Below are 18,643 nucleotides of genomic sequence, written 5' to 3'. Positions count from 1 at the left end.
CTGCAGCGACTTTTTGCTTGGATTTCTGAAGTTCATTTGAGAAGACGAAACGGCAGTCGAGCGAAAATACAACTTGACAGGAAGAACAGCTGGGCCTGAGTCGCGGGCGCGCCCCGGTCACGCTGATGCCTGACACCGACCGGGAGACAAGGAAATCGCGGATTTCCAGAAATCATCCTGACCTTGGAACCAATCAGAAACACACACTCCACGCATGTTCACTGTCTCTTCTCCGTCTTCAACATCTCCCAGAAACGTTTTCTCCAGCTGTCTCGTTCCTCGCTTGCTCCCTTCTCACCGAGGCCTCGAGAAGAAGGAGGACGAAAAAAAAAACAGAGAGGAAAAGAGAGAAGAAGAAGGAAGAGAGACTAGCAAAGGAGAACCAGAGAGAAGAAGACTGATGAGCGGAGAAGAGATAAAGGCGAAGGCGAGGAGTTCTGAGAGAGCCTTTCGCTGTGCAGCCTCCTCGATGCATCGCTCTCTGTCCTATTCGAGGAGAGCAAGGAGAGAGACAGCCTGTGCGTTTCTGTCGCCTTCTTCTGGGTCTGCTTTCCTCTCTTCTGTCGTCTTCCTCTTGTCTTCTTCTTCCTTCCTTCTCTGCGGCTCTGTGGGGCCGTCTCCTCACAACCTAGCCTCGTCCGCTCCGTCTTGGACGGCTGCTTTCATCCCTTGTGGTTCGTTGAAAGTGTCTCCTCTCCTCTCGCGTGAACGGGGTTCTCTGTGCTTTGCTCTGCAGACCTCTTCTCGACTTCCTTCTCCGTTTCAACGCTGTCCCTTGTTCTCCGCAGGTTCGAGAGGCTGGCGTGTACCCTTTCGAAGTCCAGCCGCTCCTCCCTCTGTCTCTTCACCCTTTTGGTGGACTGCCGCAGTTCCTTTTTCCTCAAGTCCTCCCTTTTCGTTCCCTTCTTCTTTCTCCCTTCCATCGTGTCTTTCTTCTTGTTCGTCCTGCCGCTTTCTCGGCTCTTCTCCAGCTCTTCCCCCGCCCTCTCTTCTTCTCTCAGTCCGGCGGAAACCATCGTGCTCCTTGCCGCCTCATCTGTTCTGCGGGTCTCCTTCCCTCTCATCCTTTCTGTCGCTTTCTTCTGTGTCTGCTTCGCTGCTTGCCGCTTCTCTCCCTCGCTTTTCCTCGTCCTCTGTCCCCGCTCCGCCGCTGTCCGTTGCTCCGTCTCTGCCACTCTGCTCGAGTCTCGCTGCTGCAGCCAGAAGATCACTCTCAACCTTCGAGGCGTCTGTTTCTCTCGAACAGCGGAGAGGGAGGCGCGCGGGTCGAGCGTCCGAGGAGAGAGAAGAAGCCGGCCGGCAAGGAGCCGCGAGCTCGACTTCCCCACAGAGAGAAAAGAGACAAAGGAAGATGGAGGTCGACGGAGAAAGCCCAGAGACACTCGACGAGGCCCAGTCTCTTGTCTTGGAGGAAGAAGAAGAGCGTCTGTTTGACATGCTCGTTCGATGCGTTGAAGATCTGAAGCTCAACGTTGGTAAGCACGAAGGGGATCGCGACTTTTCCTCGGTTCGGACGGAGCAGTGGACTGAGTGGAAGCATCTGAGTCAAGCGATACAGGGTGAACTATGTAGATCGCATCTGGGCGTAGGTCTGTGTCAATCCAGGCGGATTGGCCATGCGATGCCATGTTCGATCGGCATGCAATACAGGGTTCGTCCATCCGGCGCGTCTTTCTGTCTCTTCGTCGTGGGGTTTCTCTTCCTCTCGTTTTTCGTCTGTCTGCCTCCACGTCACGTCTGCTTCCTCTCCTTTGCTGTCCTCGCTGTTATGTGCATGCACCAGATTTCCACTCGTTTCTTTCGGGGTCTGGATGCTTCTGTGGGGCCAGACACGCTCGTCCTCTCTGTCTGAAGTTCGTTCCTGTTGCACTTGCTGTTTCGTCTCGTTACCCAGTCGGTTTCTTCCTCGCTCCTCTCCTCTGTTTCCTTCTCTGTTTTTCTCTCCCTGCTTCGCTCATTTTCTCCCCTTCTTCGCGTCTCTCTGTTCCCCCTTCTCTCTGTCTGTGCGCCTCTCGCTTCCAAACTGCGCATGCCTCTTCGCCTGCCGTTCGTGTGTCTCTCCATCATTGCCTGTTGCGCAGCCTCGCATTTCCTTCGTACAACCGTATGTCTCCCTTCTGTCTCAGTTCTGAGGGCCGCGGGAGGCTGGGTGAGAGACAAGCTGATGAACCGTCGGAGTGACGACATCGACATTGCCATCGACAAGTGCACGGGCGTCGAGTTCGCGACAAATCTCAACAAGTAAAGCCATTAAAAGTGAAGAAGCATCCGAAAGCCAGCGAGCGAGAAAGAAGACCCTAGGTTCTGGGACTCCTAGTCTCGCCTATCTCCACTGCTGAGATGGCACTTCTCCAGCTATCCTTCTCGCGACACAACGCTGCGTTCGCTACTTTTCTTCTTGCCGTTCCTTGTCTTTCGCCCTTCCCTCTGTCGCGTCTCACAAACACATTTCTTTTTCTCCCCTTTCTCTCTACCTACATTCCTCTTGGTCTCCGTCTGCCGATCTTTCTGAAGGTTCTTTCTTAGCGATCTGAAATCGTGGTGCCCTTCTGTCGTGTGCAGATGCCTAGTAACTTTGGGCAAGTTCCTTGTATCTCTTTAGCGACCTGCGGACGTTGGAGACGTGAGATCAGATCAGACGCGTTCACCAACAAGACTCGGAAGTGAGACGTTTCTTCCCGTCGCGTCTGGGTGTCCTTCTCGTTTGCCTTTCTCCGCTCTAACTGTTGCCCTTTTTCTTCCTTCCCTTGCCTTGTCTCATTCATCCCTCGTGAGTTTTCGCGAGCTCTTTTTCCTCGACCAAACCCCGGGCACACGTTACGAGCGACGCTTGTTCCCTCATCGCCCTTAGGTTCCTTTTTTTCTCCTGATGCTCCAGGTGGTTGCGCGCCCAGGGTCTGCCTACGCATGCAATTGGAGTTGTGGCCTCGAATCCGGATCAGTCGAAGCACTTGGAGACGGCGACATGCCGCCTGGCTCACCACCAGGTCGACTTTGTGCATTTGCGGACGGAGACGTACTCGGAGCATTCTCGCATTCCGGAAAACATCGGCTTCGGGACGCCCGCGGAAGACGCCCACCGCCGAGACTTCACGCTGAACGCGTTATTCTACAATTTGCACACGAAGAAGGTGGAAAATTTCACCAAGACCGGTCTGGAAGATCTTCGGCGCCGCGTGCTGAGAACACCACTGGAAAACGCGAGGGAGACGCTGCTGGACGATCCCCTTCGCGTCCTAAGAGGCGTCCGACTCGCTGCGCTTCTGCGCCTTCAGCTCCACGAAGAAGTCGTCACGGGAGCGCAAACAAAGGCCGTACGAGAGGGCTTGAAGAAGAAGGTTTCGCGGGAACGCCTGGGGATCGAATTGAAAAAAATGCTTTCCAACGGCACTGAGGATGGCGCCAAAGAAGGCCTCGAGCGCACCCAGGGAACGAGCGGAGACCCCGGTAGCGAGACGGGTAACAGCCCTTCGTCAAAGAAACGAAGAAGAGAAGGGACAATTCGAGAAGAAGAACCAGAGGGAGATGGAAAAACGCACGAACAAGGGTGTGAAGAAGACGAAGGAGATAGACAGGAGCGAGGACCTGAGGATTTAGAGGCGAGGGCGGTGAGAGAAAAGAAACTCAGAGAAGTACAGAAAATCGCGAATGTCACAGACGCTGCAACGCAAGGATTCCTTCTCCTCGCGGAACTGCGGGTGGTCGACAGCATCTTCTCGTTGCCTGATCAGGTTTTGACCGCCAATGATGGTGACGAGTGTTCTGTGGAGAGTTTAGGTGGAAAGGGAGAGACTGCTGGCAAGGCGAACGGCGGGGAGAGACCCGGGAACAAGAAGACGAAGCAGAACGGGAAACAACTGGGTAAAGATGTGATTCTCTCGGACCAAGACACTGCGCTTCAAGGATGGTGGAAAGACGGCCTGCGATGCATGCACACGCTCAATTCGCTTCTCTCCGTTGGAGCTGCGTCTCCGCGTTTTCCAGAGGTGTCGGAGATCACTCGCGACTTGCTTCACATGCCGGGACGAGAAACTGAAGCGAAGCCCGAGAAACCTCAGAGCAACGGCGAGGCGAAGGCAGAGGGCGACGGAGGCACGAAGGAGGCGGCGCGCGCCTCCGACTGGCAAGACGCCGTTCGCGCGTTGAGCCTCGCTGCGTTTCTCTTTCCTCTCGCGACCCGCGAATGCTTGAACGAGAAGAAGAAACCGGAAAACCTGCTCTTCCACATGGTCGTGACGGGTGTGAAGCTTGCGAAGAAAGACGGCACTCGCGCCCTCGATTTGAACAAAGGTGCGCATGCGTTCCTCCGGTTTCTCGACAAGGCCAAAGAGACAGACTGGAGCCTCAGCATGCTTCCGGACCTGGGAGAAGACTCGCACGAAGAGAGGAAGAAAGCAGAGAGGGTGCGCCTCGGGCTTCTTCTCAGAGAAGCTGGCGGCGACATCTGGCCTCAAGCTCTTCTCCTTGCTGCAGCGATCGACCAGACACGCAAAACTGCGGCAACGCCTTCTGTCTCGTCTAGCGCCAACGGCTACGAGCAAACGGAAGACGAAGAAAGAGAAGTCGTCGAGGCACTTCACAGGGCGAAGCTCCCCGTCGATAGTGATGTTCTCAAACCGTTTGCAGATTTGAGGAAACAGATCGACGCCTTCGGCCTCGCGGACGCTCATCTTCAGCCGCCGCTCTGCGATGGCCACCGGGTAAGTGAGAAGCAGATACCGACACAGGTCGCTTTCTGTATAACTCCAATGCCGTTTCTGGGGAGTATGCCCCAAAAGCGGGAGAACTGGTTTAGATCTTGAGGGGCTTTGTTTACCAAAGCCGAGTCCCATTTTGTTATCCTGGCTCCACTGTTTAAGGGCGCGTTTGCTAAACGGTGTTCGCTTTTTCCCGCCACCAGGGGTCTTTCCGTTTGTTTCCTGGGTCTCGTCTGTGAGGTCGCTGTTCCTTCATCCGCCTTGTAACGACCCGTTCCGTTCCTTTTCTGTTGTGCCGTAGGTGAAGACACTTCTCAAAAACTTGCCAAAAGGGCCTTTATTCAAAGAGATTCTTGATGAGCAGGTGAGCCGCGGATCTTTGTAAAGCTCGAGAAAATCTGCAAAGACAAGTTTGAAGTTTCCTTTCGCATTTATGCGGGGGATGAGTGCAGCTGACGCGTGGGTGCCTCGATGGTCGCCGATGTATTGTACCAGTGAAACAAGAGGGACTGGCTTTCATCAAGTAAAATAGTTCGCACATGCACACATGTTCATGTGTAGCCACGGTATTAGCTGTGTATGTGCAAAACCGTATCTCTTCTGATTAGTTCCCCGTTTTACTTTCCAGAGAAATATGCATACATGAAACATATGCTCTTCCGTGCGTACCATTAAGTGCTTTCCTCGATCCGTGACCGCCACTGAGGCAAACGAGGGGCGAAACCGCAAGGAAGCAAGTAACAGTTGCTCCATTCTGGACATCCGCGCATCTATATATGCATAGTTGGGAATTTACGGGCAGCTTGAACGTGTTTTTTCATTGAAGGGAGCGAGGGTTTCAAGTGACCACGATAACGTCATCGGCATCTGGGCTTGACGCCGAGGATCTAATGTGTGTTTTTATTTCTGCTCTTTTCAGATCAAGTGGCAGCTCGCGCACCCGGCCGGCACAGCGGCGGCGTGCGAGGAATACCTCAGGACGAAATACAGCACCTATGTATGAAGAAGAATGTTTTTAGGGAGCTCTAGTAAATTTGTATGCATTCGCTTGCGTCGAAGCACGAGGTTGCTGGTATGGGGTAGCTGTATTGGTCTGCCTTGCAGGGTCTCCGCGTATCTCACAGGCTCCAAGAACCAACAGAGACAAATGTAGGCTTTTTACTTTGGCAGTACGTCAATAAGAAGGAAAATTCTTACACAGTCCCCTCTCCAGTGAGAACAAAGTTATGGAGAATCAAGCTGATGGAGGGTGGGAAAGAGACAAAGTACAAGAAATCCAGATGGAGAGATAATGGCAGGTTCGACGGGTTTGTCTTCATCACTTCCGTTCTTTTCCACGGAAGATGGAATTCATGCAAGCGACCGTGGCACTCGATCGTTTGAACTTTCTGCAGAAGCTAGCTGAGAAGCGTTAAGTTGTTTAGGTTCAAATACAAAGGTTTTCTTTTTTCTTGTTGACATCAATTTTGGTTCTTGTGTGGCTGTTCGCGAGGATGGGGCGAAGCTCAACTTAGCAGTGAAAGCCAACCTATCGAATATAGTAAACGATCGCAGTGTTCACGTGAGAAAAAGGCCGCAGTTCCACACTGGTGAAAGCAGGAACAAAGAAGTCAAAGTGCTGCTTGATAGGGAAGAGGAACTGGATGCCATAGAGCACTTTCCACAAGGAAGGCCCCGGCACCTCAGCAGCTGTTTCGTGGCAGGCGTAGAATGGGTAGAGAGAGGAAATTGGCTCGAGCCCCTGTCTAATGTTCAAAAGCAATAGAGTTCACGTCCCGACCTATGTTCTGTTGCCTCCGGTGGATCCCATATTTTCTGCTAGGTCGATACGAGTTCGTAGATGTTCTGCTTGGAGCCTGTCCTGGAATGGATTTCTGTAATTTGTAAAATAGAACTGTAGAACTCCAGAAATATGGTCGTTTTCGAACGGTTCTACGATAGTGCACGAATAAACCTACGGAGGAAGAAGTAGACACTAATCGCTGCTTAGCACAAAACTCGAAGCAGTGTTTGTCCACTGGACCCTCATATAAGTTTCTCAAAGTCTCTGGAAAAGTTGATAGTGCCTCTTCAAAAGGGTGTCTTACAAACGCAACAGGTGACAACAGCCACTACGGCCGTGCGCAACTGGTCGCATACAACGGTCAGGTCAATCTGGTGGAAAACATGGAAACTCGGCATGGCTTCTTGCTGTTATCCGCTTGCTTCCAAGGTCACGGTGGTAATGCAATAGAAATCTTCCTCTCTGACTGGACGAGAACTTTGCACTACGCTGAATGGTGACAAAGTCGATTGAGTCTAGCTGTTAGGCGGCTAGCTTCGATGTGTGGGAGCAGTTTGAAGCAAGTGAGGAAACGACTGCGTGGCCTAAGCCACTTCCCGGTTCTGAAATATTCTAGTGCTGGAAGAAATGTGAAAAACAGTCTCTATTCGTAGACCCCCGTTTCGATAGTCTTCCGGAATCCCTGTGCAGGACGGTGACCCAAGTGCGCACCGTGTCTTGTTTCGTGCCCGCCTTCTGATATGTCACGGACATTCACTCCTGAGTGTGGAATCAACGTGCTATACATTCGGCTTTCTTTGCGCCTGAGAGAAACTGCGGCTCTGATGATGTCTTTTTGGCTCGAATTGCCAGTTTTTCTGACACCATTTAGCCATGTCCAGAAGTATTGCACCTGCATTTTCTTGTCTTCGTGTTGTCTGGCGACGCCTCTGGATACCGCAGCCACATTTGTTTTCTGGGGAAAGTTTAAGACGTCTGATTCATAATTTGGCTCTAGATGCTGTTGAACCTCTTCTGGCTGGCGAGCACTGAAGATGGTATTCTAGTTTTTTTGTAGGGTGGTAGAATGGATAGCGGTGAAAGAGAACCCGTGGCCCATGTGAAGAAAAAGTTCCCTTTGAATGGTCACAAATTGGTGCAACAGATGCCTTTGCGACGAATACGTTATTTTTGTCCATTCACGAATGGAGGTGTCGTGCCGTTTCTCTCTGCAGACCCTGGCGTCAGCCTCGCTGGCATCATCCACCAGTGCTTGTTCACGCGGGCCTACCTTTCTTTGGCGCTAATTACGTTGTCATGGCTCATTCATGACACGACGGCTGTCCACGAAATGCTGTCGATACATGCTCTGCCTCTGTCGCCCGAAGGTCAAGCGCTCTTTGCATCACCATTTCGGATTCAAGTGTACCCGTCGATGACTGTTGAGGTAACCTGCCCGCCGCAAGCAATGATCATTTCCAGAGGAGGTTCGGCAACCGATGTCCAGGTTTTCTGCTCCGACGATGTCATGTGCGACGTTGACCAGCAAGAGACGGCTTCGGTTTTCGTTCCAGATTCGAAAGGATATTTGAATAGTGATGGACAAAAGATAGAACTCCGGTTACCGGACAGACCACTCCCTCAGGTGATCTTCAACGTCCTTTGCCGCCATACAGACACACGGGAACCTTCTTCTCAGGCGACGTTCCATGCTCGTGAACCATCACTGATCCTTGATCTCTATGCGGAAGTGACAAAAACACACTCGGTCGACCTCATGGCGAACGATTCTGTATATATCAAATGCCACACTGCTAGCGTTTCCCCTGTTCAGCAGCCACGAACCGACGACACCGGCGACCCGCGCCGGCGCAGAACCCGCTCTCCCAAGCAGATAACTACGCCTACAGTCTGTGCCGGGACCTCATCCGTCTGCGACGATTCGCTACCCATACACGCTGCCTACAGTCGGACTGAGGTTATCGGCTATGGCCTGGACAGTGGAGTGACGATTATCTTTCCTGAGGCGCCATCATGCCCCACATTTTCACTCGCGTGTCTCCGAGGAGAAAAGGCAATAGAGACTGTCGTTTTCGAAACTTCGTCTTGCTCAATAACTGTGATCACTGACAGCCTACCGTTATTTGGTTTGTACTGTCTCTTTGCTAGCGCAGTTTCTTTCTCCCCCTTTTCGTGAATTAGATTCTGTGCCTGTCGGCGAAAAACATGAAACGTAGCGATTGCTGGGAAGCATCTAGGGAGAGAGCCCAATCTTTGTGCAGACTGAACGGAAGTCAGGTCACGTGCATATGGTAGGTGAACCTGGGAGGTCCTTTTCTTTAACCCTTGTATTTCCTCCGTTCCGTCCCGAAATGAAGGGAGCACCAAGGTAAGCCTGCATCCGTTCTCTCTTACGAAGTGGGCATGAGTGTGACACTGGAGGTGCCTATCTTTCTGTACGCCTACTTTTGTCGCTTGGAGCGAAGCCATGGAAGGGCATTTTTGAATTGATCCATTACACTGACTGTCAGCCAGGTTACCGGTGTGCTGGCCACTCATGGCGGCCACTGGGTCTGGCAGGAGGAACTCCAAATAACTACAGGTATCACTACAGCATCTTTGTATACCTCCGACTCTTGTTCATTCGCTAGATTCAACATCTAGTTAGAGACGTAGCGGCGGATCCGGAGTTAAAAAGACTCCTTTCTGCAACCTCCTCTTCCGCATTCCTTTGCGTGTTGATTCGCACGCACATTTCTCTAAGACCACAATGTTCTCATGCATTCTGTGTAACCTACAGAGATCACGTGAAGCAGGAAATTGATCCAGATATTAGATTGAAATTCGTATTCTCAAAGTTTGGTTCGGAACGGAATGCTGTGATGCCGTTTCTGCTTTCGGAGAGCTTCCTTTCCAGGTAGCCCTGCGGAACTTCGTCTCGCTGCCAGATCACGCTTGTTCTATTATTTTCTTCTACTGTCGGTCGGAAAGAGTCTGTGAAAGAAGTCAAACTGCGTAGTGTCAGGTGATATTCGTTCGACTAAGCCGAAAGCCGTTCACTGCCTTCTGCATTGGCTTGTGCCTTCTTACCAGCTAGAGGCCAAAACGTTATCCACTTCTGCTGTCACAGCTATGAATGACTGTTATTATTCCGCATGAACGTGAGCCACTCGCACAAGGCGACACAGTTCAAGAGTTCTATGCGCAGACGCCTCGACGCGCATCATGCAACCGACGGAGCGTCAGCCCTAGACTGTGGGGGCCGCAGCCAAGATGCGGGTGTGTTCGCCGTTCATGGGAAACTATCACCGTAAACTCTGCCCCCTGAAAAACAGGGCTCACCATGCAATTTGAAACATCGGTCTAGAGGAAAAGTAGGTAACGGGCTATCATTGCTTGCAACGATCTTCACCTTAAAACATCTATTCGTTCTCGCCGCTCCGCGAAGCGCATTCCGAGAAATGCCCGGGGATGTTGCAGTTACTCTTTTTGGTCGTACAGACGAGGGTCGCGGAGAACCAAATTCTTTGTAGCTCTTCTTCGTCTTACACCGATGTCTGCCACTCCGAGGCTATCCGCCAGGGACACTGGTCCCCGCGGCGACGAGACAACAAGAGAATTTCACGAATCGACACGGCCCATAAGTGTAAGTTGTTTATGCTTCGCCCTTCCCCGCCCCGCAGCCGCTTTGCGATCTCTATATTGAGTCTGTCTGCCTTAGACGTGAAGAACATGAGAGTTCATGTAGTCATACTTGTTGTCACTCTAAATATAATACGCTTGTTTTCTTGAAGACAATCGAAGGCAGTAACGCACCATGGTGTGGGCAAAACGAGCAACCGCAGAGCTGTTGGGTCAGTGACGAAGTGAGAAACAGATATATTCAGAACACGCAGTCGAGCGCAAACACCTGTTCCGAAATACCTTGTGCTCGTTGACACATCGAGAAGGTATAATCTGCCGAGTCGAAGCGCGGCGGGATAATCAGACTTTGGATCCTGCTTACGCAACACGTTGACCTAGTAACCTCGCCAAGGGGATCCGCGAATGGAATCGCCTTTTTACGAAGAATAAACACCATATAGGACTCAGCGGTAGACTCAGTGCTATACGTGATACCGCTAATTCTGCCATAACTGTTCTCTCACCCTCTTACTTCCGAGAATTCCGCGGCTGAACCAAGCACCACCCGAGCGGTTCACTTCATGGTGCATTAGTCAGCTTGCGTGGATAACTGCTTGCGCAGCATATGTACGACAACACCATGAAGATATTTCAAATAACCAAGCCGTGGAGGGGGGGACGTTTCTTAAGGCAGAAACCCACGTGCAACTACCTCGAATGGCGTGAAACAAGTGAAACTGCGTTGCAAGATTCACGTGTTGGCAGGTAGAGCGGCTTCAGGTCCGCGTGGACAGGTGCTTATGTGGGAGCTTTGCCTGTTCTACGTCAGATCGGTCGCTGCCCTTCGGAAACTTTTGCCCAGGGAGATGCCTTGGACGCCCTGCTCTCCACTAGCACCCCTAATAGTAATCTCCGACGAACTGCCAGCGCAAGGCTGAGAAGTGCAAAATTGGCTACGGAAGGGAGCCCTTCTCCTTTGGTGGGTTAGACTGTCAATGTAACCGTCGCAGTATTCGATGAGTGGTTGAGCGACACAAACTTGAACCAGTAGTTGTCGCTAGAGAAAATCATCGATAGCGCCAGAAACAGAGTACTCTCTGTGGTGAATACAAAAGAGAAACTCAGGTGTTGGAATATCAGACGTTTTTCGTCACCAGGATCTGCACACCGTGTCATGGTCGAGAAAACGCACGCCACCCTCGCCTGAAGTTGTTCCCCCACTCGCCGCATACTTACAACGAGGACCAAGGTCTTCGTACGATCTCTGTATCACTTTTAGTGTGGAGGAATCTGATTGTGTCGCTGGGAGATGGATACGAAAGTTGCGTGGTGACCCCCGATGCGTTGACCACCCCATCTACGAGTGAACGGCCAACAAAGACTTTACTTTACCCTTTCGATTCTACAAGAAAGGATCCACACATCAACTCAGTTGCTCACCATACTCATTGGTACAGACCGTCACCCTTATTCTCATTCTGAATGGCAATCTCTTACCGAAAAAACTGGATAGTCGTCATTTTTATACCATGTGTTTGTAAATTCCTTGCTTCGTAGACGAGCGCCATCTCTGGCCTGGCTGAGGCAGAAAATCTGAATGTCGAAAGCGGTTCCAAACTCCGAAGTAAGATACTTGTTCCAGCTTCACCCAGCTTGTCAATCTACTGCCTGCTGAAAGCTCTTACCGTGCAGTATGCAGAAAAGCAAGAGCACACGCTGGTCTGCACCATATTTTGTTCGCGTGTGCAGGTACGCTGTCTCGGCCAAAGACCGCTGAAAGCAATGTGTTTTTTGCGAGCGAAACAACAACCATGAATGGCGTAAGACCTCGCTGCTTCTCTAGTGGCAGTAGGGAAAATGGGCTTGCCACGATCCATTCGAGATGCCACAGAAAGTCGCACATACTTCGGGAAATCCATTCTACAGTATTGCGCCGTTTTGTCCGCTTGCGGTAACGCGGAGTTGGTGAAACGCATATACTGACGGCGTACAGAAACACGTTTCTCTTTGACGCCATTGAGGGTGACAGGCATATCCGTCTCACCCTCCAAGAGCCCGAAAGGGAGATAACGTATATTCATTTTCAATGTGTCTGTGCAGTTGCGAGGAGAGCAAAAGACACAGCAAGTAGAAAACTTCCGCAGCTTACGCGAGTCAGGCCACTGCAAAGAGGTACGACATCTGCTTGCACCAAAAGTGAGGAGGCTGTGAAAACCACCAGGACGTAGAGAGCTTATGGTTACCGAGGGAACAGCAGCAGCTATTGCACAATGAGAAAATATGTTACATTGACGAGAACGCTCTTTGCGAATATGCACGTGTAAGTGGGGAAACTTGCCAAATTGCCGTATTGTTCTTGTTCGTTAGTATGAGTAGCGGCTGAATCAAAATTGCTTTTTGCCATTGATGCCACCGCCAAAATGGCGATATTGTTTTTGTTCGTCTGTCTGGTTTGTCAACTGGTCACAGTCAACCTCTATGTCGTCGTTACGTAGGGGATGCTCCGCTTTCATGTTGCAGGGACCTGTTTTTTCACAATGAGGACCTGATTGTAGAAGGGTTGCGGGAGGGAACCAACGACAGTTGGAAGCTATAGTTACGCAAGTGGCACAAGAAAGCAAGGACCGTTATATATTCCTTTGCCACTCTTCTCATGTGGTGGGTTTTGATGTTCTGTGCCACATGGCGTGAATCCACGTTCCGCTTTGTACAATATACAGTCGCACACGTATTCAGCTTGTTGATCCAGAACCATTCAGTGCACCTGTAGTCGAGCTGGATAGAGCAGTTGACTCTCACTTTTCCAGTTTAGCGAGCATGTTAACGGCATCACAGATGGTCCCGAGTTGCGCAACCGAAACGGAACTGGCGTAAAGGACCGGAAGGCTGTAGGCATGTGCAACATATTGGTGTAGCTGTGCAAATTCTTTTGGGAGCAACAGGTTACCCTGTGTCTCCTCACAAAGGTGTTTTTGCTCAGGCGTCTGAAGATCGTATTGACGTTGATGACCTTCTCCAGGATCTCACCGATATTCTTCCTGGGAAAAAACCGGGGACGCCAGCGCGATCGGCAGCAGGGCGGTTGAGCACGCAGTTAGCTCCATCGGCTCTACAATCGTCGTCTTCCCCCAACCACGACGCATCCAGTTCAGTATCTTTGAAGCTTTCCACAAGCACTCCGTTACCTCTATCCTCCGTTCAGAGCCCTCGGACCGCTGTCGGTCGGCCCCCCGCAGCAACAGCAAACACGGCCGGCCTTCTGTCCTCGAGCTCGTCGCAATCGCTTCTCGCCAACGTCAGTGTGGGCATGAAGTCTCCTCTTGGTTCACGGCAGTCACATGCTGAAGATCCTCCGGTATCTCCACGGAAGAACAGTTGTCCCTCCTCCCCGGTGCCGCCGCGAGCAGACGAGAAAAATTCCAACACGTCGGCCACTTCCACATTGCAGCAGATGCCGTCCACTTCTCGAGAAGGCGGCAGGACGGAAGACACGGCCACAGCCAACGGCTTCAATGACGAGGACCTCGCGCTTCTTCTCCCGGAAGGGAGAAAAAGTCACAGTTTCGAGGCCACAACTCAAAGTCGAAACACCGAACGCACACGAGGGAACAGGTCAACAGCCACGGCAGGTCTCTTGACAGGAAGTCTGGTGGAGGCAGCACAAAAGTCCTCCAGGAAGAGTGCTGATTCCAAAGAGTCTTTCGACGCTCCGCACCACCAACTGTGTAAGAGAAAAATCCGTTGCGGGGACGGTGTATTCTGCACTTACGGTAGTCATATCTAGCGTTGTCCAGGGATGATGTGGCAGTTTCTTTGTGTAAATTTCTATTGTGGGTTTGAAAGCCGTTTCCCAAGTACTAGCGCGATATTCTATTCCTTGGCACTCTGATATCGTGCTGTTCCAAGGTACGGGCACCTTCACGTGGAGCGTTCCTTCATAAACCTCCCTGAAGGCACCATGTGTTTTTTTAAATCAGTTTTGTTTGTCGCTCTTGTCAACCGTTTAGCCTCTGCGCTCCCGCTGATAAGCGCCGCTGGATTTCTGCCACTTCTAGTGGCATGACTGGATTTTGACGAGTCCGCTGTGAGTTTTCTCTCTATTTCGTGTCTAATTTGCTCTGTCTTCCTTCATTGCGTGTTTCTGTCACCCGTCAGTCACGCCCCTTGCTCAAGGCCAAGTTTCGGGACCGAAAGAGCCCAAACGCTCCTCGACAGTAAGACGGTTGAACGTGCTTCACAAAATCTCCCTTCTCCGTCTTTTCTTGTTTTTGTAGTTGAGCTTTGAGCTCGCAAGGCGCTTCCCCGTGAGTTGTCGAGTTGCGGCTGTGTCTTCGTAGCGGTAATGTGTTTGGGGGCTATCATGAGCACGAGACGCTCTTTGAGTGGCACTCATTCCTACCTCTGAAGAGAATTGGATGTACTTGTGAAACAGAACTCTCCAGGAGTTGTGGTCATCCACCGAACGACTTTAGACCAATACCAACAGATTCCCAGTCCGTGATGAAGGCTTGGTAAATTGTACACTGCCGCTGACAAGAGGCATTCGACAGCACCACAGGACTACTCTTTAATCGGCTCGGTCGTTCAAAGCTCACCAGCTGTCCTGTCGGCTGGAATCCCTTGTTTGACTTTTCCCGCGTTTGTTTGTTTCAGTTGAAACGCGAGTTCGACTGTCACTGCTTCTGTTTTCCCTCCGGCCTTATCTGTATCCTGTCATCTTCACCGCTCAGGGAAGGTCTTCACCTCAAGAGATTTCCAGGGATTCTTCCTCACAGTTTGCCTCCTCGCGTGGTATTCCCTCACCACAACTAGCTCCGGTTGGAGCAGGCAAGGAAGATAACAGGACACTAGACACGCAAAGCGGACGCGGCGGTAGAACCTGCCGCTCGGGTTCTAGCAGTTGCTCAGTCAGGAGACAGGTAATGCCAGCAGTCTCCCCGAGTGTCTCTGCCAACGCTTGATCCACCTCGTTCCACCCGCAGACACTGTGTGCACGGCAATGCTCGAGAATGAAGCCGTTTTCCAATGGAAGTTGTCTTCTGGAAACGTTTCTGTGAACCAAAAGGTTGCTTTCATTCCTGTTGCTGGCAACTCCTTTGCTTTACAAAGCCATCGGTGGTGTTTCGAGCCACCGTTTCACTCTCCGTCAGTTCATGCCACCTGAACGTTTTATCGGAACCTTCTGTATGTTCTGGAAACGTCTTCTACACAACAGCGTTCTTCTGCCAATCTGCTTCATCGTTTGCTCGCTTCGCGGGGCTATGCCTTCACAGAGGAAGAAGGAATGTCAACTGTCGTTCAGACTACTTCTTCGTTTCCTCCCTCGCGCTGACCTGCAAGGTTGGTGCCTCCTGGCTTGTTGACACCACGCTGGTTTCGATGTCGTCCTGCATCGTTCTTAAGCGGCCCTTTTCCGACTTTCTCCTTTTCCCTCCTGTACCCAGGCAAGCCGGGCGAACAGCATGCAGCAGGTGTCGCTCCTCTCTGCTTTGACTGACGGAGATTCGGAACTAGACGCGATTCTCTCCCTCGGTCTTCCGCAGCCTCAGTCCTCTTCCTCCCTCGGTGTTTCGCCGCGGGACTTGAAGAAATCGCCCTCTCCTCCGGCGGCGACGTCGGCCAGGTCTCGCAATTCCCTTTCTTCTTCTGTGTCTGGCAACTTCGGATCCGCCTCGCGGCAGCCGGCGTCACCTCGGCCTCTCCTTGGAGCTATGGGGAGCAAATCGTCTCTCTGTTGCGAACCCAAAGATGCAGACTGTGGCGAGGTTTCCTTGCGAAAAGACGCCCGGAAGCAACCCAAAAGCGGCGAGACTCCACTCGCACGCAACAACCTGGAAGAGGGCGAAGTCGTCGTCCGTTCTTCCGCGTCTGTCTTCCAGACTCTCTCTCGTTCTTCCATTCCCCGCCAGCAAAAAGAGAGACACGCTCTCTCCACTAGCAGCCACCCGTCTGTCGCCCTGTCTGCTACGACCGGCAGCGGCCACAGAGCGCGGTCTGCAAATGTGTGCGCGAAGGCGTCGCCTGTGCCTTTGAGTCGCGAAGAGGAACGAAGGACTGAAGGAAGTGACCGGCTCGACGATCTTAAGCAGAGTGTCTCAAATGCAAACAGCGATACTGGCGAAATCTCGAGTGTCGCTGCAGCTGCAGCCGCTGAAGCCGCTCGCGGGGCAGCCGCTGCTGAGGCCGCCGCCGCCGCAGCCGCAGACGCCGCCGCTGCTGTGGTAGACCGGGAAACCTCAAAGGACCTGCAAATTGAACATCTGAGGTGAGGGAAAAAAGCGTAACGGCGTGGAAACAAGAGACAAGCGACGACCACAGAGTGGGGAGAATTCAGGAGCAAAAATGGCACGTGATGGTGTAAAGCGTCTGAAATCGACCGTCACAGCTGGGAGGTGAAGCGAGACAACACTCTAGACGTAACAGGGGCTTTACAGGAGACGCACTTGAAGAAGAAAAGTGTCAAGATGCTCGTGATGTTGAAGAGCCGGTGGCGTTGCGGTTCCCTTTGTCAGGAGTCTCTTGTTTCCTTCGAATCGAAAGCTTTAGCCACAAGTCTAAATGTTACCGCCTTCGTGGCATAGAGGGAATTGACTCGCCTGAAGACAGTCTGTTCACCGATAACGAAACTGCGAAACAGTGCTGCCAGGCACATGTCAATAGTTTGACTCTTAGCGGTCTTTCTTTCTGTGTTTCCGTGTCACTTCCTAGTCGCCGTGCGCATCTCGCTCCACCTTCCTCTTCGGGTTTGGATTATTTCCAGACTTGACGATCCCTCTCGTCCCTTTCTGGTTCCTGTCCAGATTCTCTCTCTTTTCGTTTGCTTCTGAGACAGTCCTTCATCTGCTTTCCGTCCTACCTCATCTTCGATATCATTGTGGGCATCATCACTCTGTGCCCGGTGTGAACCTACGAGATTTCTCAGCTTTCTGATGCTGGAGTGAATGAAATGCACTTAGGTCGTCCGGATACAAAAACCAAAATAACGACAGTGCTGGTTTTAGCGTGAGGCTATGCTGTGCATAAACCAGAGCCGAGAACAGGAAACTTCATCTGGAGAAGCAGCTGCTCCAGCAGCGCCTTCAGTCTGAGTTGAGAGCCTCTGAGGCGACCAGCAAACGATCGTTGGCAGCTGAGAGGGCTCAGTGGGAAGGCGAGAAGAATCGGCTGGAGATCCAAAATCGGAGCCTTCAAGACGAAGTTTCTCGGTACGAGGCCAAAGGAGAAGAAGGAAGATACACGAGCAAAAACAGTGGCCCTAAGAGGGGAGAGTAGCCGAAAGCGAAGCTTGAGAAGCCGATGGAAGGGGAACGAAAGTCGGTTAGTTGGACGCACGGCGTGCCGTTCCGGGAAGAGGATCGTCGTCAGAGACGAACACATCAATGACCCGCGAGAAAGAACGCTCGAGCGCGGAAAGGGCATCCCGTACTCTGTTGTCTGTGCTTTGCTCGATGCGAATCTGGTCTTTCGCTTTCCCATTCCTGTTGCCTCTGAAACTGTTCTCTCTAAGTCGTCTGTGCCGGACACGCGACCCGACCTGCAGTGACGCTTCTTGCGTGTGTGGTTCGGATCTACGTTTCGGTGTCATTCCCTTGAGCATCTCTGAATTTGTGTCTCGTCATTCGTCTCCGTTTTTCTGTTGGTTAGCCTGGAGTCACACCGGGAAAGCGAGAGCCGCCGGTTTGCGACAGCACTGCACACGCTGGAGGAAGAACAGGAAAACGAGCGCAAGCGAATCGAAAAACAAATGACGAGTCTATTGGAGGAAGAGGAGAAGAAGAAGCGAAGGGAAGTTGAAAAGGCCGTGGAAGACGGAGAGAAAAAGCGAGAAATCGCGGTGAAGGAGATAGAGAAAAAGATGAAGCGGGAGATGGAGGCGCTGAAAAAGAGTCACGAGGAAGACCTCGCTCGAGTGCGGCAGCAGGTGAGGGAAACCTCACGGCGACAAGGAAAAGAGAAGAACAGAAGAGGGGAGAATACGACGAGAAGAAACCAGATGGTTTTCACGGACCGACATTCCGGGAGGGGAGGCTTGTAGGGGAACAAAGGGATCGACGATGGAGAGAGAAAAGGAAAGGGTGCTAGGGTACGAACGAATGAGAGCTGCAGGGAGAGAAGAAGAAATAGACAGGAAGAGCAAAACAGAGAGAACTTATAAAACAGAATAAAGGAAGGAGACAAATCAAGGCAGCCTAACGTCAGCATGATCGACACAAGGCGATACGACGCGAAATGAGGGGAATCCACGCAAGGGGCAGAGGGAAAAAAGTGAAAACGACACGCCCGCACCCAGATGTACGGAAATGAGGCGAGAAGAACAAAAACACTGAAGCAAACGGGACTGAGAGGATCTTCTGAGGTTTGGTTTCTCTGCGGTGAGACCCTTAAAATTTTCTCTAGGCAACATCTCAGAGAGACATCTGCACTCTTCTTCGTCACGTAGAATCTTCAGCAGAGTCCATCAAGTTAATTTCGGAACGCCTTGCCCAAGAGTCTACCCATGGCAAGCAAGAACTTGATTTCCAAGTATGTGCACAATCACTTATCTTTACAAATGTGACAC

The 18,643-nt window shown here is 51.7% G+C and overlaps 2 protein-coding genes across 2 annotated transcripts; both read left to right on the top strand.

Annotated features, from left to right (window-relative positions):
• The first annotated feature begins 45 nt into the window (after positions 1–45).
• On the top strand, positions 46–6,197 carry TGME49_315810 (tRNA nucleotidyltransferase/poly(A) polymerase family protein). Its single transcript, XM_002364718.2, has 5 exons — positions 46–1,475; positions 2,127–2,241; positions 2,879–4,700; positions 4,999–5,061; positions 5,617–6,197. Exons 1-5 carry the CDS (start codon positions 215–217, stop codon positions 5,698–5,700), a joined length of 3,345 nt encoding a protein of 1,114 aa, XP_002364759.2. The 5' UTR covers positions 46–214; the 3' UTR covers positions 5,701–6,197.
• Positions 6,198–13,149: 6,952 nt separating this feature from the next.
• TGME49_315802 (hypothetical protein) lies at positions 13,150–18,614 on the top strand. The gene is made up of 6 exons (XM_018782886.1): positions 13,150–13,808; positions 14,239–14,297; positions 14,814–15,002; positions 15,528–16,348; positions 17,112–17,288; positions 18,481–18,614. Exons 1-6 carry the CDS (start codon positions 13,391–13,393, stop codon positions 18,521–18,523), a joined length of 1,707 nt encoding a protein of 568 aa, XP_018635308.1. The 5' UTR covers positions 13,150–13,390; the 3' UTR covers positions 18,524–18,614.
• Positions 18,615–18,643: the final 29 nt, after the last annotated feature.

The sequence above is a fragment of the Toxoplasma gondii genome, chromosome XI, assembly GCF_000006565.2.
Source record: "Toxoplasma gondii ME49 chromosome XI, whole genome shotgun sequence".
NCBI lineage: Eukaryota > Apicomplexa > Conoidasida > Eucoccidiorida > Sarcocystidae > Toxoplasma > Toxoplasma gondii.
Note: the sequence above shows the minus strand (reverse complement) of the source record. Positions and strands in the feature narration are given on the sequence as shown.